Source organism: Suricata suricatta, chromosome 8 (assembly GCF_006229205.1).
Source record: "Suricata suricatta isolate VVHF042 chromosome 8, meerkat_22Aug2017_6uvM2_HiC, whole genome shotgun sequence".
In the NCBI taxonomy this organism is placed as follows: Eukaryota; Metazoa; Chordata; class Mammalia; order Carnivora; family Herpestidae; genus Suricata; species Suricata suricatta.
In genome coordinates, this window is record NC_043707.1 from 41439614 (window position 1) to 41465135 (window position 25522).

General features: G+C 45.5%; 2 protein-coding genes and 1 long non-coding RNA gene across 4 annotated transcripts; 2 read left to right on the forward strand and 1 right to left on the reverse strand.

The window, feature by feature from the left end:
* The first annotated feature begins 4713 nt into the window (after window positions 1-4713).
* Window positions 4714-7561, forward strand: HJV (hemojuvelin BMP co-receptor). Of its 2 annotated transcripts, XM_029947796.1 has the most exons (3): window positions 4714-4838; window positions 5244-5824; window positions 6303-7561. In XM_029947796.1, exons 1-3 carry the CDS (start codon window positions 4757-4759, stop codon window positions 6924-6926), a joined length of 1287 nt encoding a protein of 428 aa, XP_029803656.1. In that variant the 5' UTR covers window positions 4714-4756; the 3' UTR covers window positions 6927-7561. The 2 variants fall into 2 exon arrangements, with proteins under 2 accessions (XP_029803656.1, XP_029803657.1); XM_029947797.1 differs by lacking the exons at window positions 4714-4838; window positions 5244-5824 and adding an exon at window positions 6007-6114.
* Window positions 5996-20230, reverse strand: LOC115298729. The gene is made up of 3 exons (XR_003911840.1): window positions 19817-20230; window positions 12457-12569; window positions 5996-7018 (listed from the first exon to the last, which is right to left on the reverse strand). It is a non-coding gene; the product is annotated as an uncharacterized LOC115298729 (long non-coding RNA).
* Window positions 20231-20471: 241 nt separating this feature from the next.
* On the forward strand, window positions 20472-24668 carry TXNIP (thioredoxin interacting protein). Its single transcript, XM_029947799.1, has 8 exons — window positions 20472-20991; window positions 21495-21567; window positions 21691-21838; window positions 22055-22157; window positions 22303-22559; window positions 22652-22808; window positions 22924-23075; window positions 23230-24668. The coding sequence occupies exons 1-8, from the start codon at window positions 20742-20744 to the stop codon at window positions 23281-23283; spliced, it is 1194 nt and encodes a 397-aa protein (XP_029803659.1). The 5' UTR covers window positions 20472-20741; the 3' UTR covers window positions 23284-24668.
* Window positions 24669-25522: the final 854 nt, after the last annotated feature.

Consider the following 25522-nt stretch of genomic DNA (forward strand, 5'->3'; position numbering starts at 1 on the left):
GCAGTGCTATTGCTGGGTCATAAGGGAGTTCTATTGTTAAGTTTTTGAGGAACCTCCACACTAGCACTTGCTTTTTTAAAATCCCGCTTATCACACAGACAACTATAAATCATCAAGTATCCATTAATTGTTCATTACTGTTCGAATTCCCCCAACTGCCTCATAATTTTTGTTTATTTTCTCAAATTACAGTCCAATAAAAATCTATACTTGGCATCTGTGTGGTATCTCTTAAGTTTCTTTTAATGCATAAATTGTCTTTCCATTTTCTTTTTCTTTCTTCTTCTTCAATTTGTTAGAGAGCTCAAGTCATTTGTCTTGTAGTGTATTCCCACAATCTGGATTTGTGGCTCAGAGGTATCATTTGATAGCTCCTGTACTTCCTGTAAATTAGTAGTTATCTCTACACTAGATCAGATCCAGACTGAAAGCGCTTTTTTCCGGCAAGCCTGCTTCAATAGGTGGCATTTTGTACTCCACCCATGCTCCACAGAACATAATGTTCCTTTCCTTTCATGCCAAATTGTTGATCGTTGCCTAGATACATTAATTCTAAGTGATGATTTTCTAATTATGCCCTTCCTTCATTTATTTGCTAGAAAACTTCTATAAAGAGAAATCCCCCCTTCATCTTGAATTCCCACAGGAAAAACAGGATAAATGCTTAATTCTTTCCAGTTACCAGGAGTTTTCAAAATAATGAGTTGATTCCCTAGCATTCTCCAATAACGAGTTTATGTTTTTAAGTGTAGTTGGGAACTCATAGATTTAAACATATTTGATACAAATATGATAGTTGAACATATATTAAATATGCAAATAGTATCCATTTTGACACTTAAATTGTCCCGTCTTTGGCCAGTGAGACCTATTCTAGTTGCTTCTGAGTCCTTTTGATACAATCCTAGTAGTTTTTGAAGGCTTCCTTCTTATCTTGGACAGTTTCTGACTCCCACACCTCATGTCATCCATTTCTCTAAGGAACTTCCTGTCAGTGGAAAATGGTGTTCAGAAGGCTCAATTTGAATGTAGGGATGTCATTGCTACTGGGTTATTGTTTCTAGGCCTTTTCACCATAAAGCTAGGAAATGTTTTAGGATAAAATATGCCTTGAGCTCATATTTCCAATTTAAATTCAGAATTACAGCATTTTTATTTAACTTCACGAATGATAAATCGTATCTCTTTATTCTACACCAAGACTCCTGGTTCACAAAGACAGCAGCATAAATACCCGTTTGGTTTATTCCACAACTCCCCAGCGATGGCTGTAGAATAACAACCCTAGCAACAACAGTATCATTACTTGAAAATATTTTTGCATTTCTTTTTGTCCTTAGAATAGATCCCATTTGCGGTGTCACAGTAAGATTATTGTTTTTTAAAAATTTTTTAACGTTTATTCATTTTAGAGAGACAGAACAGAGCGTGAGCAGGAGAGAGGGAGACAGAATCCAAAGCCGGCTCCAGGCTCTGAGCTGTCAGCACAGAGCCCGACACAGGGCTAGATACTCACTGACCAGGAGATCATGACCTGAGCCAAAGTTGGATGCTTAACCAACTGAGCCACCCAGGAGCCCCAAATTATTGTGTTTTTAAATCACTTGAATAGTTTGGTTGGGGGCATTTGACATTTTTGTAATGAAATCCTTGGGCTAGGGACTCACGTGGTTGAGAGAAATCTGAATTTTTCAGAAATAATGCATAGGGGCACCTGGGTGGCTCAGTTGGTTAAGCATCAGTCTCTTGTTTTTAGCTCGAGTCATGATCTCATGGTTTCATGAGTTCAAGCCCCACATCGGGTTCTGTGCTGGCCAAGTGGAGTCTGCTTGGGAATCTCTCTCTCCCTCTCTCTCTTTGCCCCTCCCCTGCACACACTGTGTCTTGTCTCTCTCAGAGATAAATAAGTAGGGGTGCCTAGTAGGCTCATCAGTTAAGCTTCCGACTTCGGCTCAGGTCATGATCTCACGACTTGTGGGTTCAAGCCCTGCATCAGGCTCTGTGCTAACAGATATTGTGTCTCCCTCTGTCTCTGCACCTTCCCCGTTCACTCTCTCGCTCTCTCAAAAGTGAATTAAAAAGTTAAAAAAGTAAATAAGTAAACTTAAAAAAATAATAAAATATCTGTAAAAATCTCTCAAAAATAAACAAAAATAATAATAATAATGAAGAAATACCTGTATACTGTGTAAACCTCTAGATTCTGAATTAGATGCAAAGCCAATTGATCGAATGCCTTAGTAGCACTATTTGGAATCAGCCTTTGTGTTCACTTTGCTTGGCAAGTATAAGAGGTGGCGATCGCAGATGCCTATGGCTGCAAAAATATGACATGGCTAAATCCTTGCTTGCAATATCTTAAAAGGTCAGAAGATTATGTTACTCCACCAAAGTATCTTTCGGAATCTCTTTATCTCTCAGTTTATCTCTCCAAGTCCCCCTCTCCTATGGATCAGTAATCCTCAAAAAATTCTATCTCTATTTCTTCTTACCCTCTTTGCCTTTGTTAGCCTCCTCCCCTAACCCTAATATTTTGTGCATGTATCAGTGAGAGGGAGAGGGGAGGCATTGCTCTATAAACTAAGGGAATGAAACGGAGGAGGTCGGGGGATGGACAGCTGCAAGGCTCTGGACCGGTGGACTGAAACAAACCCTCGTCCTAAGCAACTCAGAGCTCACATTTCTTCTCTGGACAGCTGGCTTTTTTAGTCCTTCTGAAATACTCTGCACAGATGGGGGAGGGGCTGCGAGCGACCTCTGCTGGGAACCTTATTTAAAGTCAGCTTCCTCCTAGACATGTTCTGCAGAAACTAAAGGCAATATTCAATATAGCAGCGATGAGGGTGGTGAAAGAAAGGTATGTGACTTTCCCATTCTAGTTTATAAAGGCTGGGAACTCACTACTGAGAATGCTGGAGGGCTGCCTGGAGTAGGCAGTGACTAGAGTCACATAACTTGCAAGTGGATATCTGACTTGACTATGATATCTCTCTCCCCCCTTCCCCACTTGGCACCCTATGTTCTATATTCTTTCTAATCCTCCTACTCCCCCCACCCCCACCCTACCCCCACCAACGTTCCTGGGATTTTGGACTTAACTATTTTTAAAACAGTCAACTCAGTAGCCACCTCCCTCCCCCACTCAGCTGTCCCTTACTCTGGCCAACCATTTACTCCACCTTCCCCCCACACCAAACCTTCTCTGGTTCCCTGACCTCAGTGAGATTGCAGCCAGTCTGGGGACCTGGGGGAGACATGGAGAAAGAGACGGGGATCTCCTGGCCGGAGCTGACCGACAGAGTAGGCAGCCATGGCTGGAGAATTGGATATCAGAGTAATGTTTGACTCCTGGAAACAGTAAGTCGAAATGAAATTGCAATTCCTTTAATAAGCTTTTGGAATGAAGTTAGACTTTCATAAAATTACAACACCTACTTGAATGTCTCTGGGCCAAAAGCTAGGATCTCTTTCATACCAAGGTGCCCCATCTCCATTTCTCCTCCTGTCTCATTTCCTTCTGGCTGCTGGCCACTGGCCTTTTGAAGTTTAGTCTTCCATCTCTCCTCTGGTTGTTTTAGCTCTCTCCTTACCCTGTTGCCTCAGACTTCTGGTGAAGTTTTAGGAGTTTCCCATATCCCCTATTCTGTGGTTTTCTCACCAAGGCCAAATTTAGCCTCAGATGATTAGTCACTGATGGCCTTCTACCCTGCCTCTACTCAGCAGTGCCCTTCACATTGGCCTTCCGAGGCTGGGGGCTATTATTGTGAATTATTTATCCCCACACTCTAGTCTCACCATCCTATTCTCCCTCCTGCATGGCTTTTACCTCAGTCATACCCTCACCCCTAGAAAGGGCAGTCTGGCAGGAGAAACTCAGCCCTTCCCCAAAGGCCTGTCCTCAGCAAAGGACTGAGAACTTCTGAATTTGCAAAGGGAAGACTGATGAAAAGAGTGGTTCTTCAGTCAGGTTTGGAAAAATTAAAAAATACAAGAACTGCTGATGCAATACAAGCAAGTATTGATTTGCATGCTTGGTCTGCATCCTGTTATTCCACAAGAGAGAAGGATTTTATAGAATCTCCACTCTCTCAGTTGATGAAAGAGATTGGTCCCTTTCTACGTGCAGATGTTCACGTTCCAGAGAGAGATGGGAATTCTGCCCTTACTCCTTGCAGAACATCCTGACACAAAGGAGGAAAAGAAATGAATGACCCCTGGAGGTGTCCCCTCTGGATGGGGAGGGGCAAATACAAGGTGTGTTTCTGAAGTCGTTTCAGAGCCTAATTCTATTGAAGAGTCCACTGTGATGACTGGAGTCTGATCCATCCCCACGATCCCTCTTTTTTTTTGTTTTTTTGGACACTTCTTTCTGTTTGATAGCTTAGCATGGGGCAATACAGTGGACTCTGCTCTCCCCGCCCCCCCCCACCAGTCTAGTCAACCTTCCTTCCACCCCCACCTCTGGGTATTGCATAAGGGACCTGAAAGTGGCCACGAGAGCAGGACACAGAGGCTTAACAGCCACACTTACAGTGTGGGGAGCCCCATTCTCCCAAATCTCCAGCTGCTAGTCCTTTTCCTGATCTTCCCAAGATTCTCTTCACATCATCCTGAATGACCTTCAATTCTTCTCTCTTTCCATGCCCAGCCACATTTCTTTTTTCAGCCCCTTACAGGAAGTCCGGTCAAAATTCACTAGGTAGGAGGGTCATCAGCTGGAAAGAGCCGGAGCCTGGGGGGACCTGGCCGGATAGGTATGGGGGATCGAGGCCGGTCCCCCCAGGGCAGCCCCCCAACTCTAAGCACTCTCACCCTCCTGCTGCTCCTCTGTGGACATGGTAAGGAAGGGCCAGGGAGGGGCTGGGGACCCAGAGGGCCCGCTGCTGTGCAAAGGGTGGGCAGGTGAGCGTGGGTGAGAACAAGGGAGGGGTGCTGGGGGCTTCCAGTCACGCGCCCGACTCTGAAGCAGACTTTTTTTTTTTTTTTTTTAATTTCCCATTCGCCTTGGGGGAGAGCACTGGAAGAGCGCGTAATCCACAGGAAGAAGCGATCTAGCGGGCTAACACATTTATAGCAAGACTGAGTGAACTCAGGACGAGGGAGCTGGGGGGCTGGAGGCCAGGACGGGGCTGGGCCTGGGGCTCAGTCGGGTTTTAGGAACAGCTGTAACCCCCGTCATCCGTTTTGGGAGAGTACAGCGGGGATCCAGGGGCCGTCTCACAATCCTCTCCCTTTGTCCTCAGCTCATTCTCAATGCAAGATACTGCGCTGCAATGCCGAGTACGTGTCGTCCACCCTGAGCCTTAGAGGTGGGGGGTCGCCGGGAGCCCAGCGTGGAGGAGGAGGATCAGGAGGAGGGGGCCGAACTGGAGGGGGCGGCTCTGGCGGCCTCTGCCGAGCCCTCCGCTCCTACGCGCTCTGCACCCGGCGCACGGCCCGCACCTGCCGCGGGGACCTGGCCTTCCACTCTGCGGTGCACGGAATCGAAGACCTGATGATCCAGCACAACTGCTCCCGCCAGGGCCCCACGGCCCCGCCCCCGGCGCGCGGCCCCGCCCTCCCCGGCGCAGGCCCCGCCCGCTCCTCCGGGCCCCCAGCCCTGGACCCCTGTGACTACGAGGGCCAGTTTGCCCGGCTGCACGGCCGTCCCCCGGGCTTCCTGCACTGCGCCTCCTTCGGGGACCCCCACGTGCGCAGCTTTCACCACCACTTCCACACGTGCCGTGTCCAAGGAGCTTGGCCCCTGCTGGATAATGACTTCCTTTTTGTCCAGGCCACCAGCTCCCCCGTGGCTTCGGGGGCCAACGCCACCGCCACCCGGAAGGTCAGCGACTCAGCAGCAACTCCAGACCCTCTCAGGGTCGCCCATGGTGCCTCCTCCCCCCCCCCCATCCTCCCACGGTGGCACAGCGACGCTCGCTATTTCCTTTCCCCCTCTCCCCTCTCCGGCGCCTCCCGCCCCTCCCGTCACCCCTCTTCCCAAGTCCTCGCTCCTTAAGTCACTTTCCCTCGCTGGGAACTGCACTCAGATGCAGAAAACACCAGAGAGCGTTGAGAGGAGAGCTGAGGAGCCCTAGGTTGAGACGTTACAGAAGAGAAACTTTGTCTTCTCCTGTGAGTGGCTGAGATGAAGACCAAAAAGGCGGGGGAGGGGTCGAAGTGAGTGAGGGCCTCCGCCTCTCTGCCCAGGTCAGGTCCCCGATCCGGGGAGGCGGGGCGAGGGAGGGCCGGGGTGAGGCCTCATTGCCGAGGGGTGGAAGCACCCAACCCCAAATGAACGGTTTCTCCTCTTGCCCTTGCAGCTCACCATTATATTTAAGAACATGCAGGAGTGCATTGATCAGAAGGTGTACCAGGCTGAGGTGGGCAACCTCCCGGCAGCCTTTGAAGACGGGTCGGTCAATGGAGGTGACCGCCCTGGGGGCTCCAGTCTGTCCATTTGGACTGCGGACCCTGGGAACCACGTGGAGATCCGAGCTGCCTATATCGGCACAACCATAATCCTCCGGGAGACAGCTGGGCACCTCTCCTTCTCCGTCAAGGTAGCAGAGGACGTGGCCCGGGCCTTCTCGGCTGAGCAGGACCTGCAGCTCTGTGTTGGGGGGTGCCCCCCAAGTCAGCGGCTCTCTCGCTCCGAGCGCAGTCGTCGGGGAGCGATGACCGTGGATGCGGCCAAGCGGTTGTGCAAGGAAGGGCTGCCGGTGGAAGACGCTTATTTCCACTCGTGTGTCTTTGATGTTTTGATCTCCGGTGACCCCAACTTCACTGTGGCGGCCCAGGCAGCTTTGGAGGATGCCCGGGCCTTCCTGCCAGACTTAGAAACGCTGCACCTCTTCCCCTCGGATGCCGGGGTTCGTCTTTCCTCCGGAACCCTCCCAGCCCCACTCCTTTCCGGGCTCTTTGTTCTGTGGCTTTGCGTTCAGTGACGGCCCGTGACCCCATGACTGGTTTGGAAATGATCTGGGTTTAGAGACCGGCAGAGAAGAACACAGAGAATCGGCGGAGGAAACAGGGGTCACTAGAAGAAAGGGGAAATAATAACATTTAACCAGAGTCACATAAGGCTGCAGTCCTGGACTGAAATGATCACTGAATAAGGGTTCTGGGCAAAGCTTCTGCAATCAAGACCTCTGCGGAGGGCTCTTCCTCCGTTTTCCCAGTCCCGGTTATGATACATGAACTAGTCTAGTCCATCCCCTCCTGAAATCATCCCAACAACTGTAAAGGTTATAAGGGTCCTGATGACCAGGAGAAAACTTAAAGATTTAGACTTTTGAGAGGAAAGAATTGAAAGAGGACATTGTGATGGCTATCTAGGAGTGAGTCAAAGATCTAATGATATTTTCTCTTGGGAAATGGAAAGAGGAGGAAATGATTAAAGACAGAATATATTTGACTAATATAAGTTGGTAAGAGGTGTTCTGCTTTCTCCGTTTAGAAATGAAGTGATGGTCATCGGGATCTTAGGAGAAGGTATGTCTGCCTTTGGAGGGTGGTGCAGATAGGAAAGAAGCTAGCATCCACCCCTAAATAATATGTTATTAAAGCTATAAATTCTTCACGCTGTCTTCTGTTGCCTATGTTGCATCTCTTTACGGATGCTTGAAATGGAGTACAGGCAATGTATTCACTCCATTGAAAGTCGGCTCAGAAGTATCAGATATTGTTTCTGTTCTCAAGCTGCTTATAGGCTATTAGGGAGACAGAACTGATTCACATGAAGCTGATGAGTGTAAGTTATCTCCTACATTCTGTATCTCCTACATTCTGTGGTACTATGAATTCCGAGGGGAAAATAGTTGATTCAAACTAAGGAAATAATATTAAGAGGTATTTAGGGGCGCCTGGGGGGCTCAGTCAGTTAAGCATCTGACTTTGACTCAGGTCATGATCTCATGGTTCGTGGGTTCAAGCCCCGAGTCAGGCTCTGTGCTGACAGCTAGCTCAGAGCCTGGAGCCTGTCTTTGGATTCTGTGTCTCCCTCTCTCTCTGACCCTCCCCTGCTCGTGCTGTCTCTCTCTCTCTCTCAAAAATAAATAAAAACATTAAAAAATTTTTTTCAATATAAGAGAGGCACCTGGATGGCTCAGTTGGTTAAGCGTCCGACTTCAGCTCAGGTCACGATCTCACGGTTCGTGGGTTCAAGCCCCGCATCAGGCTCTGCGCTGACAGCTAGCTCAGAGCCTGGAGCCTGTCTTCAGATTCCGTGTCTCCCTCTCTCTCTGACCCTCCCCTGCTCATGCTGTGTCTCTCTGTCTCTCAAAAATAAATAAAACATTAAAAATTTAAAAAAATTTAAAAAATATAAGAGGTAATAGAAGAGATGGGATTTGAAGTGATCTTTGATGACTGGGTAGGATGTGAATTGTTAAGGACCTTCCGGGTCCCATGCAAACCACCTGGAGTTATGGATAGATTCATGATTCAGCGAGGAAATCAGCAAAACCCAAATGAAAAAGACAGGAAGTAATGGCACAGAAAGGTAGATGGACAGAGGCTAACTTAGCAAGCATCTTGAAAGTGGGTCCACGGAGTTTTAAATTAATAGATAACATTTATTAGAGCTTAAAACTTACCAGGCAATGTTCTAAACATTTTAAAAACATAAATTCATTTAATTCTCACAGCTCTCTAAGAAAGATAATATTCTCATCTTAACTTTTATATGAGGAAACTGACACACACAGTCACAGCAAGGCACAGCAAGATTAAGTGACTTGCCCACAGTCATACAGCTAATAAATGGTAGAGCAGTTATCAATTAACTGACCGTAATGGTTGAACCCAGGCAGTTGGGCTACAGAGCCTTAATTCTTAATCACCATGCTGGGTTGTCAGGGAAACAGAGGGCCATTAAAGATTCTGGGTGTGGAGGGGGCCAAGGGAATGGAGCTGTGGCCGTGGCTGCCACCCCCACAAGTGACTTTCTTCTTTTGTCATATGAAGCCCAAAGGGAGGGCTGGGGAGAGGAAAAGCAGAAACCTAAAGTTAAAGGAATCGAGTTTGTAGGAGAGAACACAAAATAGACGCCGTTCTAGTCCAGAATGTTCTGAAGTAGCAGGTGCTACTCGGAACAAATCTATGAAGATGGTAACTTTTATAGTCGGCATGCCCCTAGTTTCTGGTCTTCAGCTCCCCCTTCAGGTACGCCACTGTCTAGGGTCTGTCTCTCCTGATCTAAGCCCTATTCACACTGCTCTTCCTCTTCTCTCAGTTATCACTCACCTGACCATAACCCTCTTGAATCCCTCCAGGGCTGAGCAGCTTTGTCATTTCAAAGCTCTTTGCATGTTTTCATCCCCTGTTCCCACCTCTCCATATCCTCTAAGGACTAGCCATCTGTCATTCCCTCAAAGCAAAGTCTCCATGCTCTCTGAAGTGACCTGTAACTAATCTAGAAAACAATCTGTTCTACTGGAAGAGAATGGGGGAGATGTTGGTGTCCAAGGCTGTCCCTTCACATAGATATTTTTTCTCAAAAACTCTTTAGAAAGTGCTCCTGGGTGCCTGGGTGGCTCAGTCGGTGAAGCGTGCGACTTTGGCTCAGGTCATGACCTCACGGTTTGTGGGTTCGAGCCCTGAGTTGGGCTCTGTGCTGACAGCTAGCTCAGGGCCTGGAGCCTGCTTCGGATTCTGTGTCTCCTCTCTCTCTGCCCCTCTCCTGCTCATGCTCTGCCTCTCAAAAATGAATAAACATTAAAAATAAAAATAAGTGCTCCTTATATTGGTTCTCTTAACTCAGAAGAGTAACTTTATCTCTCAGATACAGGAATTTAAAGTCAGTTAAGAATTTCATAGCCAACTGGTGAATGAGATTCTTTCATGATACCTGTCATGTAATGCTTTTTCCTTTGCTCAAACTTAAGGTTAGCCCTATTATAAGGGAAGATTTTAAAAATGGGTAGCTTGAAATAAAGTACATGAAAAGATGTTCAACATCATTAGTTATGAAGGGGAATACAAATCAAATTAGTCACAATGAGAAAACACTACTCAACCACGAGAATGGATAAAATTAAAAAGACTGACCATATCAAGTGCTGACAAGAAGTGGAGCTCTCACAAGCTGTTGATGTGAATGTAAAATGGTACAACCGCTTTGTAAAAATGGTTTGGCAATTTCTTTAAAGTCAAGCATACACCTACCATATGATCTAAACATTCTACTCCTAAGTATTGGCCCAAGAGAAACGATAACATGTCAGCACAAATACTTGTGTACAAATGTTCATTATAGTTTTCTCTGTAATAACCAAAAAAATTAGGAACTGGAAACAACCCAAATTTCCATTCACAGATGAATGGATACACTGATTGTATCAATCCATACAACAGAATATCAGCAATAAGGTGAAATAATCTAATACACATAACAACATGATAAAGCTCAAGATAATCGTGCAAAGAAGCCAGACAACAACAAAAAAAGAGTGTATACTGTGTGCTTCCATTGTTATGAAATTTTAGACGATGCAAACTAATACATAGTTTGGGAATGGGTGAAAGGGGGAAGGGATAGTTTACAAAGGGGCAAGAGGAAATTTTGAGAGTAACGTGTTCATTAACTTGATTGTGGCAGCAATCTGTGGGTATACATATGTCAAAACCCATAAAAGCATATACTTTAAATATGTGTGGTTTATTATACATCAAGTATACCCAATAAAGCTGTAATTTAAAAACATTTTTTAGTTTATTTATTTTTTGAGAGAAAGAGAGAGACAGAGCAGGGGAGAGACAGAGAATAAGGCAGAGAGAGAATCCCAAGTAGGCTCTGCACCATCAGCACAGACCCCAATGCGGGGCTCAAACCCACAAACCGTGAGATCACGACCTGAACCAAAGAATCAAGAGTCAGACACAACCAACTGAGCCTTCCAGGCATCCCAAGCTGTAATTATTTTAAAAAGCAGGTTGCTCATCTTCCCCTTTTCCTTTGTTGGGTCAGACAAAGGCTTCGAATGACCACAGTATCAAAAGACAGATTAGAAAACAAAACAACAACAAAAAATAAAACCTAAGGAAGATTAGAACAGACTTTTCCTTTTCTATAAAAAGAAAAGAACAAGGATAATGGGTCAAGGAAAAGAGGATATTTCATGATTTTATCCCTTCCCCAGATTGTCATTCTAAAGGTCAGCTCCCTTCAGAAAATGACATTTTCTGGCTTAACATCAGCCCTGCACTTCATAATTCTGTCTTTCCCTTCCACCAACAGCCAGCAGGTGGCGGTGGTGACTAGAAAGAATCACTCTGGGGATAGGGTAAAAACCCTGAAAAAGAAAAATGGATTTCTTAGATTATTAGGTAGATGGGTCATTTGAGAGAAAATTCTAATGAACATCTGATGACAGAATAGGCATTTCAGGAATAAATTGAAGATAGGTACACAGGTAAGCCAATAAATTGTTTAAATAAATGATTACTTCCCAACAAACAAAGGGTTGTTCAAGACAGTAAACAACAAAAATACACTACCTGGATCCACAGTGGATATTATTTATGCAGAACCAATAATGCAAACACTGACTATTGATACAGCCAAATACGTGACCTACCTATTAGGAAGATGAGGTGACAGGAAAGAGAAGGCAGGTATACAAAGTGATGTGAAAGGTGACACTTCAATTACTATAACAAAGAAGTAAAAGCTATGTCTACTATTTCTAAATTAAGAAAAAAAAGAAATAAAAGAAGTGGGGCGCCAGGGTGGCTCAGCCAGTTGAGCGTCTGACTTTGGCTCAGGTCATGATCTCATGGTTCATGGGTTTGAGCCCTGCATCAGGCTTGGTGCTTATAGCTAGTTTAGAGCCTGGAGCCTGTCTTTGGATTCTGTGTCTCCCTCTCTCTCTGGCCCTCTCCTGAGAGCACTGTCTCTCTCTCTCTCTCAAAAATTAAATAAAACATAAAAAATTTTTAAAAAGTAAAGAAGAAAGAAACATATCACCTAGAAATATAAAGTAAATACTAGATAAACAGGCTAAAAGAATTGGAAGAGACTCTACTGAACCTCCCAGTGAAGGGAAGGGGCATAAGGACTGATTTTTTTTTTTTTGGCATAAGCGCTAAATATGATGTGATTTTTAACTACATTTTGTTACATTATTTTGATTTTTAAAAGGGAGGGCATTTCTAACTTAGCCAGTGCTGAGCTTTTCCTCTTAACTTCTTTTTAAATTTAAAAAAATGTTTATTTATTTTGAGAGACAGAGACAGAGTGTGAGCAGGGGAGGGGCAGAGAGAGAGAGGAGACAGAGAATCTGAAGCAGGCTCTGAGCCTGATGCAGGGCTGGATTGAATCCAGGAACCGTGAGATCATAACCTGAGCTGAAGTTGGACGCCTAACGCCTAACCAACTGAGCCCCTCAGGCGCCCCCCTCCCCAAACTTCTTAAACTTGTAGCCACCTCAACCACTTCTGAGGTCTGCCCAGCACCTCCCTACCCACTTCACCCACCTTGTATGCTTCATGGCAAATTATTTCTCATGCTTCTTCTCGAGGAAACAGAGATAATTTTTGTGGTCCAGTAATTACAGTTCTCAAAAATCAGTGCCAGGAAACTGCCAGCACTAGGGAAAGGAAAGAAGGCAAAGCATTAGAAAATAAAAGGCCTTCCTCAATTTTTCTGCCTACTCCCAAACCCAGTACTTATCATCCTTCCCAATAGGAAGAAATAGGTTACATGTTTCCTTAGATAAACATTGTGAATGGAGAGTGGGCTTTGAGAAAGCAAAAGGGAAATCAGGTAAGATAACTGGACTGTGCCTTCACGTTGGCTAATGATTTTGGAATCATTATCTGCTATTGGTTCAAAGAACCAATATTTTATATATACATTCATATATATACATATATACCTGCATGCATAGCCGACACACAACGTTACATTAGTTTCAGGTGTACAACATAGTGATTCAACAAGTTTGTAGGTAAGTGTTGTGCTCGTCACAAGGGTAGTCACCGCCTGTCACCATACAACACTATTATAACATCATCGACTAATAGTCCCTATGCTTCAGTTTCATCCCTGGGACTTAATCATTCTATAACTGGAAGCCTGTACCTCCCTCTCCTTCACCCATTTTGTCCATCCCCACGCCCTCCCCTTTTATAACCATCTGTATTGATGGGTCTGTTTCTCCTTATTTGTTTGTTCATTCATTAGTTTTGTGTTTGATTCCACAGAGAAGTGGAATCATATGGTATTTGTCTTTCTCTGACTTATTTCACTTAGCATAATAGTCTGTATGTCCATCTATATTGTCATTGGTGGCAAGGTCTCTTTTTTTTTAAGTTTTATTTATTTTTGACAGAGAGAAGTGCACATATGAGTGGGGGAGGGACAGAGAAAGAAAGAGAGAAATCCCAAGCAGGCTCTGCACTGACAGCACAGAGCCGGACACAAGGCCTGATCTCATGAACCACAAGTTCATGACCTGAGCTGAAATTAAGAGTTGGATGCTTAACAGACTGGGCCATCCAGGCGCCCAAGATCTCATTTTTTAAATGGCCGAGTAATATTCCGTTGTATTTATATTCCACATCTTCCTGTAATCAGTCTTTGCTACAGCACTGTTCTTTAACTCCTACCTCTGAGAAATGAGTTGTCAGGTTTTTAAAAATTCAATCAGCTATTTCATTCTGCCCTCCCACCCCACCTCACCCCAGCCAAGAACTGAAGGGCCCTTTGCTAAAACGTCAGCATCTGAAACAGAAAGTATTCTGCTATCGTGTTATTTTCTCTCCATGGAGGACACAGCCCTGTACCTGCCACTGCCACGGCTACAGCTTCACAGGACCCCATCAGTGTTAGAGAACAGGCAAGAACCAGACCGATGAGCAAGGGGAGGGGCTGTTTATACTACACATCAGCTATCAGGCTAAAATAGTCCTACCGATTGATTTTTAACCTTCCTTAGAATTTTTAAAGCACCTAAATTGTGCAGACCATAAGACAACCTTTGGAAAACTTGGTTTGGGGGGGGAAGGAGAGACAAAAAGATAATTACAAGCTACATGATCAATATTCATGACATATAGAATCTTATGTCCAATGTACTGTAGGGATACAAAGAAGGTGGAGATTAAATCTGCTTGTAGAAATCATAGAAATCTTTACAAAGGAGATGAGTTTCCTTTTTTAAATTTATTCATTTTGAAAGAGAGCACATGCAAGTGCGCAAGAACATGGAAGGGGCAGAGGGGTTGGGAGAGAATCCCAAGCAGGTCCCACGCCCCGCGCGGAGCCCAGTATGGTCCCGATCCCACAAACCTTGAGATTATGACCTGAGCAGAAATCAAGAGCCAGCTGCCCACCTGACTGAGCTACCCAGATAACCCCCCTGAATCTTCTTTTTTTTAAGGAGCAGAGATGCTCTACTCCAGAGATCTTTCAGCCATATGTCAGATGACTTTTGTCCTTGTGTCTGACCTTAGGCAATCATTTGAGCTCTCTGAATCACAATATTCTCTTCTGCAAAATATCTACCTGCCTATTTAACGAGAATCAAATGCGTATGCAATTGCTTAATAATGCACATGTATAAATAGTTCTGTGTATGCTCTACAATTCTATTACCAAAGTATTGTTAAATGTCCGTCTGGATAAAAAAATAGAAAACTGGCTTAATATATAGTTTCTTCCTCTCAGTCACAAATGTCACAGTCCTTCCTCTGTTCCTTTGCCTCACAATCAAAGAGTCATCTTAAAAAAAAAGAGAGAGAGAGAATCATCTTTGTTCCCTGGGGTTTCAGGTCTCAAAAAAGCTTCCGCACATTTGAGACAATCCTTGGACTAAAGATCTTGACAGTACATTACTTCACCCAGTGGGTGGCAGGCCTGAGGCAAATGGATTACCAAATTGTGTAAGAAAAAAATTCTCAGAAAAGAGGAAGTTGGGCTAAGTACACGATGTCCCATCTCTCTCCTGCTTATAAATATCAACATAGTCCAGTTTTCTCCCCAGAAAAACAAACCATCGCCTCTCACTGCCTTACCACCCTTGGCCTGATACATGACTGAGCCACAGGCGTTTAGGAAGGACTGGTTAGATAAGGTCAGGATAGCAGAGGGAACTGAAGTTTACAGTCTACCGCCAACAATACTAGGTTCTGATTAGCGGTATACCGTATTCCAGACGTACACTCCGATCTATCAAGTCCATTTGTATTGAATAATATACTTCCTCTAGGAGATGTCCTCTGCCAGATGCTATGAAAAACACAAAGATTAAAAAAAGAACATCATTCCTCCTCTCTAGGAATCCATCATCTAGGAGAGAAAAGAAAATTTACCTGTAGGTTTTATATGAAAAATATAAATAACATCTGCGTCATGGAGCACTCAGAAGACAGTGAAATGAAATTCTATTTGACTATAAGGTGAAAGAGGAGGCGAATGGAAATCAAGACAGGTTTCATAGAGGAAAAGTCATTTGGTCTACGGAAGAGTGGACAGGACTCAGAGGTGGGGGTGGGGGTCAGGCATTCCAGGTCGAGAGAAAAGCATAACCAAAGGCACAGAGGCAGAGAAGGATGTATTAGGGAACACTGAGTACTGGGGTTTGGCCGCGGTAGAGGGTACATTCATGAGGAAGTAGTGGGAAATGGGACTGGAAAGCTGAGAGGAGGCCAATCTGTGAAGACTTTACAAGCCAGGTAATCAATGGGTCCTGCAGCCTCCAGGGAACAGACAGGAATTCAATTTTGTTCCATTACACTAGTTGTGGTCTACAGATTATAGCGGAAAGATCAGTTACAAGGTATTAAAATAATCAAGGCAATGGTAACAAGGACATGAACCAGAGTGCTGGCAGTGCAATCATGAATAAGAGGTAAATTCTAGAAACACTGAGAAGATGGCCTCAACAGAATTTGGCAATTGATTGGATGTGGGGAATGTTACAGAGGAAGGAATCAAAAGCAATTCCTAGAGTTTAAACCTTAAGGATTGTGGGGGAATGAATACAGAATGGTCCCACTAACCGAATTAAAAGGAAGAACGGAGTTTGAGCACAGTGAGCAAGATGGTGAATTCTATAGTGGACAAGGTGGATTTGAGATGCCGGCTGAAACTCTGGAGCCAAGCTAAGGGCACAGCATAAACTTTACACAAGTGATGTACAGATGGGCAGACTGAAGAGGAAAACATAAAGGAAGAAAAGGAGAGGGCCAAGGACAAGGCCTCAAGAAAAGTTTTCAGGGGGCAGAGAAAAAAGAAGTTCCCAGAAAAAGAGAACATCCAATAGATGAATGTTTAATGTTTTAAAAGATGGCAATTTTCAAATTATATAGGCGTCAAGGACAATAAGGCCAAAAAACCCCACTCTGAAGAAACCTTGAAGAAAATGTTTTTGTGGTTTTGGTCTTTTGTTTTTTGGTTTTTCTGAGAGAGAGAGAGAAGGGGCCAGCAAGCATGAATGGGGGAGGGGCAGAGAGAGAGAGAGAGAGAGAGAGAGAGAGAGAGAGGAAGAGAGAGAGAATCCTAAGCAGGCTCCATACTGTTGTCACTAAGCCCAGTGTGGGGCTCAATCCCATGAATGGTGAGATCATGAGCTAAATCAAGAGTTGAATGCTTAAGCGACTAGGCCACCCAGGTGCCCCCAGGTAAGGAGTTTTTAATAATTAAAGATAAACTAACAAAAACAAGAACCTTCACCAAGCATCGGAGAGACAGGAGCTTCACGTTAAGTGTTTAGAATCCAGGGTCATTAGCTTTACGTCCTAGGTCTTGCTTTTTGTTTTGCTGCTGTTGTTTGTCTTTTTAAAGACTTCGAGAGTCCCCTTTGACACTAAAATGTTATGAATCCTTTACAGTAAGGATTAAACAAGATACAATGTGTTAAAGCACTGGGGCGCCTGGGTGGCTCAGGATTAAGCTTCTGACTCTTGGTTTTGGCTCAGGTCATGATCTCATGGTTCTTGAGTTTGAGCCCTGAATTGGGCTAAGCGCTAGCAGTGAGGAGCCTGCCTGGGGGTTGCCTCTCTCCAGCTCTCTCTGCCCCTCCCTCGCTTGCTCTCGCTGTCTCTCAAAATAAATAAATAAACTTAAAGAAAAAAACCACCTACAACCAATGTGTTAAAGTGCTGAGAGAGAGGACAACGCATTAGAATGAGTTCAGTATTTTAGACCAGACAAACTTGGGTTCAAGATCTTGCTCTGTTTACAAAATTTGTGACCTCAAGGCAAATTACTTAACCCTCTGAACCTGCCTTAATCAACCCTGAGTCACAGAGTCATTGTGAGAATTCAATGAAATGATCTAACCTGAAGTCCTTTCTGGAACAAGATGACAGATGAACTTATAAATAAAATGTCATTGAAGTAACTATATTAAGGTCTCTGTCCATTACAGGTGCTCAAAAAATGAGCCCCCCCCCCCAAAAAAAGTCACTTTGAACTCCAGATGCTCTACAATGATGAATATATTCTTATTCATGACCCAGAGGCATGTTCCATAGTGGGGCAGTCTGGAACTTCCTTCGGACCTTTATTTGCCTCTAAACTGACACTTTCTGGGAAAAAAATAGGAAAGCCTCATGGATGCAGGTAAAGGGAAGTTCACACAGTGGAGGTGACAAAGAAAGGGGTTTGTTTTGCGTTAGGAACTTTAGAGTTCTAAGTGTTTATGGGCCAGAAGTTAAGGAAGAGAGAAATGCAACCAGCCCTTTGACCCTGGCTGGCAACAGATAGGAGGGACACTTCCCTCCCCGAGAGCTCTGGCTTTGCTCAACCAACTCCAGCAAAACAAACAACAGTCACCATTTGGCTTTTTATTGGCACAGAGATTAAGAGGGTGGGGAAGGTGCAGGTAAAGATGATCTAACTTGCAAAACTCCTGGACTTGGCCCTACTTAGAGGTTCCTCCTGGACCTGACCTCCCCCAGGCCCCCACAGGCCCACCGCCACCACTGGACCCTGCTTTCAGGACAGGAACTTACAAGATTTTTCTTTCTTTGACTCACGAACTGAGAAAGAGGAATCAGAGAGCAGATTTTTATCAGAATACCGGGTTATAGGGTGAAAGGTCATAAACAGCTCTGTCCAAGAGGCTTCATTTCAGAACATGCCTTGGCCAGGGGCCTGGTGGACGGCTGCTCACTGCCAAAGCCAAATAGTTTTCTGGTACTTAAGGGAACCCAAGCATAGCACAGAGCAAACAAATGGTCTGTACTGAGTGCTGCAAACTGGGAAAGATAGGAAAACAACTGAGCCCGAGAGAGAAACTTAGAGTTGGATTGTTGGATGATTTTTAAAAGCTCAAAAAATGCAGCCCTTTAGAGATGGGCCCAAATAAACAAATACCACCATTCCCTTTTCTCTAAGACGTCGTGAATCAACACCACCCTGATCTACTTCTACCCACCTCTCTTCCTTTCCCCCTCAAAATTGGTGTAGCTACCACACCACACACTGTTTAACAATATTGACTCACGTATTTCTTTGTAAACATTCTGATGTTTCCTATCTATGTACCCTTTCATGCCCATCAAACTAAAAGTTTGACACAGTGGTGAACTTTTTAAATCATTTTGGTCAGAGTCCCACCCTGCCTACTCCTGATAATTCAATCAATACTGTTGACAGACTGAAAAATAAGGCACTCTGTTGATTAACTTTCTAAAACAGGGTGCCGCCTCAAACCCACACACCTCCAAGGATCAGCGTGTTCCCTTTTGTGTTCCTGAGGGCTGATGGTGTGTGTGTGTGTGTGTGTGTGTGTGTGTTTTCCAACAGAGTGTTGATGCCTGCGTCTTCAGCTTGCTTAATAAGTGGTGCTGCGTTGTAACTTGCTAGCCATAGTGTCAGCCCAGTTATGGTGAATGAGGAAGAAAGAAGGATCCTTAATGGCAATGAAAATAGCCTTCTTTTTGCTGACAATAGGATTTCTGTATATCCTAATGCTTCTCATCGACTCCTCCATCTCAGCCTTGGAAGCACTATCGTTCTCTTGGAGCATTAAAAACAAAAACAAAAACACAAACAAAATAAAAGAGGTAATAATCTCCTGATACCTGAACACATACATAGGAGAGGCCCAAAAATCAAAGAAAAAGTGTGGGGGGAAATCCCTGTATTTCTGCACGTCTTTCTGATTTCCTTTATCAATACTTTCTCAGGAGTCAGCTCCTAAGTCATCTCAGATGGCCAGGGGGTGAGGTGGGGGGAGATACCTATCTGACAGGCAAAGGACAACACAGAGTGAGAAGTCAGGGTCTCCTTTATCTTGAACATAGAGTGTCCCGGTGACCCTTTTGTTTTCTCTTTTCTTTCTGGGATTTCTAAAGGGCTTAGAAGAACATTTTTAAAAGATAGGGAAAGTCTTCCTTCAAGCAGCCATCTCTCCACCAAAGCTTTAGCTTTGGTGACAATCAAAAGAACTTTGAACTAGAAGGCTGTGAAAAGTGTGGGCAACAGATCTAGGGATGTACCTTTGATTTCGTGAGTTTCAAAGAGGATGGAGACAATGCAAGTAACTCAGGAAGAAGGTGAAAACACGGGAAGCATCTTTTTTTCCTTTATCCTTTCCTAAGAAGTAGGGAGGGAGGGAGAGAGAGAGATGAGAGCCCAGAGAGCACACCTTACTAAAGAATAATAGGTAACTGGGGGGACAGAAACAAAATGTTCCCCAACTTTGCAGGCAGAAACTGAAGAGACGAGGGGATAAAGCAACAGGATGTGAACACGCCCTATTTCCACGTTCCAGAGAACACAGAGAACAGAATATAAGGTACAGGGGGTGAGAATACCGCAGGCACGCAGTTCGGGGCTCCAGGGGCCTGAGAGGGGGTAGGAAGGCCGAGCAGGTTCACATACCCTTGGCCCACTGAGGACTGAAGACGGTTACAATTGATGACAAGTTCTCCTTTTCGGTCACAGTTATTTGGGGGGTTTGATAGAGACTCGGGGCGAGAGGACAAAGGAGACCTTCCTGAACAGTGCCACCAGCGCTCCCTGGCCTCTGCCCCAATCCTGAAGTATTCTTGGAGCGAAGGGATTGTTTTTCACAAGACTTGCGACTTGTGAGCCGGGAGGTCGCCCCTAAATTAATTGTACTGGCTCAGGCTCCGCACGAAATTCCCACCTAAGCACATTTTCCTCCTGCCTCACAGACACAGCTCCCAGCCCAGAAGCATCTGCACGCACCCGCCGACGGCCACCAGCCGGCGCGAGGCGAACAATGTCAGGGTCAGAGAGACCCCGCTTCCTCCCGGGCCGAAGGGAAGAGGCTTGTAGCCCCTCCGCCCCCTCCTCCCTGCTAGGCTGCGGAGCACAACAACCATTTTCCCCGCCAGGCGCACACCGTGTCCACGCGCCGCTGCGGCCACGCTGATTGGTTGGGCTCCTGGTAAACAAGGGCCGGGCAGCCAATGGGAGGGCTGTGCACGAGGGCAGCACGAGCCTCCAGGCCTGCGCTCGCGTGGCCCTGCTCGCCTGACTACTATATAAAGCAGTTTCCGGCTCTAGCTTGAAACCTGACTTTCCTCTCTTCCAGCCGAGTGTCTGAGTCGCTCTGCTGCTGCGGTCTGGGACGCTCCTCCAGCTGTTGGAAGAAAGCTGATTTGGGGGAAGAAATTCTTTGGCAGAGCCCTTAGCTTACATTTTTTCTGACCTCTTCCTTAGATTTTAGCGGAGAGTTAGAGAGTGAATTAACCGTAATTTCCTGTAGAGTTAATTTGGATTGAGGACTTTTTTCCCCTTACTTCCCGGTTTCTAACTGTTAAGCCAACGCAGCCCAATCATGGTGATGTTCAAGAAGATCAAATCTTTCGAGGTGGTCTTTAACGACCCCGAAAAGGTGTACGGCAGTGGGGAGAAAGTGGCCGGCCGGGTGGTCGTGGAGGTGTGCGAAGTCACCCGAGTCAAAGCTGTCAGGATCCTGGCTTGCGGAGTGGCGAAGGTGTTGTGGATGCAGGGATCCCAGCAGTGCAAACAGACCTCCGAGTACCTGCGCTACGAGGACACGCTCCTCCTGGAAGACCAGCCTGCGGGTGAGCGGCCGCCGCGGTTTGCCGGGAGGGTTGCGGCGGGTCCGGGAGGAGGGATGAAACTAACCATCGGAGCCCATGCTAACTGGTCCAAGTTGAGCGGCGTGAATTTCGTGCTGCTTCCTCCTTTAGTTTTAACTTGCAGACTCTCCTCGAAAAAGGGTGGTTGGTTGGTACAGTTTCGTAACTGCATTGTGTTCTGAAGGTGATCCTGGGGGATGTTGCCTTAGCTATTTAAAAATTTTCTTTGTATGCGTAAGCTGCTTATTTTTTGCGGCTTCCTGTTTGAGACGCTAATAGCCTTTCATCCCTGCAGGGCTTTGTAACTTTTTTTTTTTTTTTTTTTTTTTTTGCCCAACGAAATGCACCAGAATCTCATTTTAAGAACATACGGGTTGAAGATGGGGGAAGCACAGACAGCAGGCTTGCACGCTGCCCAAGAATTCCTTATCGCACAACTGCATTTTAAGTGTACTTAATGGCTACTCGTTATTCTCTTTTTTCAGGAGAAAACGAGCTGGTGATCATGAGACCTGGAAACAAATACGAGTACAAGTTCGGCTTTGAGCTTCCTGAGGGGTAGGTCTCCGCTGAGTGTATCTTTGGACTTTTTTTGTATCTCTCAAACTGTGTCCCCACCTTAGATCACTTCCTGTTCTTGGAGAGCATTTTTAGATTAACTGCTTTTTTCATGTCGCACAGGCCTTTGGGAACATCCTTCAAAGGAAAATATGGCTGTGTAGACTACTGGGTGAAGGCTTTTCTTGATCGCCCCAGCCAGCCAACGCAAGAGACGAAGAAAATGTTCGAAGTGATGGATCTCGTGGATGTCAATACTCCTGATTTAATGGTGAGGTTCATTTTAAAATTCTCTTCTCTTGGATTTTAGGGATGATAAATTAAGTGTCTTGGGCGTTAGATTGAAGCACTTCGGGGAATTCGGCCCTAAATCACTAAGGTGGGAGGGAAAGTTGCCTATGCTAGGTAAGGAGTGGAAAGGTGGGGGGAAGCAGAGAAAGGCTCTCTAGAAATTCTTAAAATCTCTTTTTACCCTTATTCAACATAGGCCCCCGTGTCTGCTAAAAAGGAGAAGAAAGTTTCCTGCATGTTTATTCCTGATGGGCGAGTGTCTGTCTCTGCCCAGATTGACCGAAAAGGATTCTGTGAAGGTAAAAACCTAGTCCTTCCAAGGGTAGACTGATGCAGCAGGGACTGCGGGTTTGGGAGTGAGAGCGCCGGGAGAGGAGGGATAGGAGAAAAGTGGTCCGTTGTATCAAGCATCAGCTAATAAGTCTTCGTCTTTCTCTTTCTTAGGTGATGAGATTTCTATCCATGCTGACTTTGAGAACACGTGTTCCCGCATCGTGGTCCCCAAAGCGGCCATCGTTGCCCGCCACACTTACCTAGCCAACGGCCAGACCAAAGTGCTGACGCAGAAGTTGTCATCGGTCAGAGGCAATCATATCATCTCGGGAACCTGTGCGTCGTGGCGTGGCAAGAGACTCCGGGTGCAGAAGATCAGGCCTTCCATCCTGGGCTGCAACATCCTTCGGGTTGAATACTCCTTACTGGTGAGTGGGTGGAGTCAGAAATTGTTCCTTGGTCAAAACAGCAGTGGTTTCTCCAGATCTGGAGCCTAACAAACAGTCCTTTTCCTTTTTAGATCTATGTCAGTGTCCCCGGCTCCAAGAAAGTCATTCTTGATCTGCCCCTGGTGATTGGTAGCCGGTCAGGTCTGAGCAGCCGGACGTCCAGCATGGCCAGCCGAACCAGCTCTGAAATGAGCTGGATAGATCTCAACATCCCCGATACCCCAGAAGGTGAGCCAAACCTAATCATGTCTTGTCTTCCGCCTTGGTCTGCTTGGGTTTGTGCAATCGGGATGGTCCCTTGTGTCCCAGCCAGACTTCTAACATAAGCCTGTATTGTTTCTAGCTCCTCCTTGCTATATGGATATCATTCCTGAAGACCACCGGTTGGAGAGCCCCACCACTCCTCTGCTCGATGACACAGACAGTACTCCAGACAGCCCTATTTTTATGTATGCCCCTGAATTCAAGTTCATGCCGCCACCTACATACACGGAGGTGAGAATTCTCATTCTGGCACTACATTTTGTCTTAAAGCTTCCATAGGAAGTTGAGGTGGAGGCATTGCCGAATTGAATGGCTCTTTCAGTTCTTGCCCAAACTAAAATGGTCTTTGCTTTCTCTTCCTTCTCGCCTCCCTCCCCACCCCCAGGTGGATCCCTGCATTCTCAACAACAACAACAACAACAACGAGGACGTGGAGTGAACTTGTGAAAGAAAAGAAGCAGCTGTACTTACTTGTTTCTTTCTGCCTCTCTTCCTGGACTCCTACATTTCCAGAGACTCCACAGTCTCTCCAGGGGGGTCTGGGTCTACCCCCACCTCCGCTGCCCAGTGTGGCCAGTGTGGGAGGTGATTAGCAGGCGACCCCCTGGGCCTTAAAATGGTGCACGCTTGTCCTCAGCCAGGGAGATGTTGTGAGACGGGAGTGTTTGCTGGAGGGGTTTGAAAACATACTACAAAAACTCTGGCCCATCCTGTTTTCTCGCATCCTGAAAATTGAGGCATTTTTTAGTAGTTTTGAATGAGGGGTGGGAATGGCCACCTTACATGGTCTTCCCCAGGTTTTTGGAAGGGGATTATGTATCTATCCTTTGTGCCATGTGGAGCAGAGCCAATTTAGCAAATTAGGAAGAAGAAAAGGAAAAAAAAATCATGGCCAAAATTTTGGGACAAGAAGGTTCTTAAAATCAGTGTTGCCCTTTGTTGTACACTTACAACAACAACAAAAAAATCTTTCAGAAGTGACTTGGTTTGAACTTTGGAGAGGAGCTTCCCGTGTGAATTAAAAAGAAGCAGCTCTAAGGTTGTCTTTGCTTAGAATGTACTTTAATCTGACTTAAAGCAGTTGTGACTGTGTCCCCTCAAAGGTCTTCAAAGCCATTTTTAGAGCGTCTTGCACTGTGTTCTCCTGTTGCAACCATTTTCATATGGGAGAATGTGTTTTTCTTTTCATGTGACTCCTTGGAATGGATTCTGAGGTGAGAATTCTTAGCACTTTAGTTCTTGTCAAAAAAAAATTTTTTTTCCTGTCTCAAATGGAAGTGAAAACTGGTCTACTATGTCTCTAGGGCTAATAAGCACAATGACAAAAAAAAAAAGTGTTCCTCCTCACTTTTGAGACTTTGTCCCAATGTACAGAATTCTGTCACTCTTAACACTCTGTGTGAGAAGGGTTGCTGCTACCAGCCTTGCCCACTGTGACTCCACTCCCAGGAAGGAGCTCTAGACCAAGATGCCCCAGCACTGTGATCAGAGCTTCCAGACCGTGAGAGGGCAGTCTTCACCCCAGCCCCCGGGGCCCCCTTCCCGCCAGTGTGGGGACACCGGTATTGATGGTCCTCTCACTGTGGCCTTGGTCAGTCCCCCTCAACCTTAGCACTTTGTTCACTGTCCTGTGTCAGAGCACTGAGCTCCCTCCTTCTTCTGAGAAAGTATGTGGGCTGAAATTGGTTTCATTTTGTTGTTTTTTAAATGTCTATCTTTTTGTATGATAAAAACTATATTTTGTACTTAACCAGATATATTTTCACCCCAAGTGGGGGGATATTCTTTGTAAAAAATGAAAATAAAGTTTTTTAATGGCAAAAATGTTTTTGTCTGTGAGGTGGTGTTTGAAGTTATTAGAAAGAGCTCCTGAAGAAGCTTTACACCTACTTAATGATTCACATTCTCCCTGTGGAGAAAACCTTCCCTACTGACCCTGATTATGGGGCCGGGGTGGGGGGGAGGAATTGAAGCTACTTTAGTCCTTTTTTTCCCCAGTTAACTAAAGAACTGTAGTGGGAGATTCTGGTGGTCTAGGCTAGTTTTCTGTACCCCTAGATACTCGTGACAAAATCCCTTCAATTCTGGAGTGCATGAGCTTTTTCTTTCCCTCTGCTAGACTTTTTAAAAAATTTTTTTACTGTTTTATTTATTTTTGATAGAGCATGAGAGGGGGAGGGGCAGAGAGAGAAGGAGACACAGAACTGGAAGCAGACTCCAGGCTCTGAGCTAGGTGTCAGCACAGAGCCTGACGCAGGGCTCGAACCCACAAACCCGAGATCTGACCTGAGCCAAAGTTGGAGGTCTAACTGACTGAGCCACCCAGGTTGCCCTGTCCTCTAATAGACTCGGGAGGCACCTGGATGGCTCAGTCAGTGGAAGGTGATCTGGGATCATGAGTTCAAACCCCACGCTAGGTGTGGGGCTTACTTAAGGTGAGGAAAAATGTTTTTTAATGAGCTCTTGGGGTCTCTGGCTGGTTCAATTGGCAGAGTATGAGACTCAGGGTTGTGAGTTTGAGCCCCACATTGGGTATAGTCATTACCTAACAGTCTTTTACAAAATAAAATGAGCTTTTGAAAGACACAGAACTAAGATTGGTGAGAGAATCTGGAAGGAAAGGGTTACGGTTCCCTATTTTATAATTTGGTTTCATGCTGAAGTGTCTTCTCAGCTAA

Excerpts from the sequence above, each read along its gene's own strand:
- HJV (XM_029947796.1), top strand. The coding sequence starts at position 4,757 with ATGGGGGATCGAGGCCGGTCCCCCCAGGGCAGCCCCCCAACTCTAAGC. Across the intron at positions 4,839-5,243 it reads GCTGCTCCTCTGTGGACATG|CTCATTCTCAATGCAAGATA; the intron begins GTAAGGAAGGGC and ends CTTTGTCCTCAG. Across the intron at positions 5,825-6,302 it reads ACGCCACCGCCACCCGGAAG|CTCACCATTATATTTAAGAA; the intron begins GTCAGCGACTCA and ends TTGCCCTTGCAG.
- TXNIP (XM_029947799.1), top strand. The coding sequence starts at position 20,742 with ATGGTGATGTTCAAGAAGATCAAATCTTTCGAGGTGGTCTTTAACGAC. Across the intron at positions 21,839-22,054 it reads TCAATACTCCTGATTTAATG|GCCCCCGTGTCTGCTAAAAA; the intron begins GTGAGGTTCATT and ends TATTCAACATAG. Across the intron at positions 22,560-22,651 it reads GGGTTGAATACTCCTTACTG|ATCTATGTCAGTGTCCCCGG; the intron begins GTGAGTGGGTGG and ends TTTCCTTTTTAG.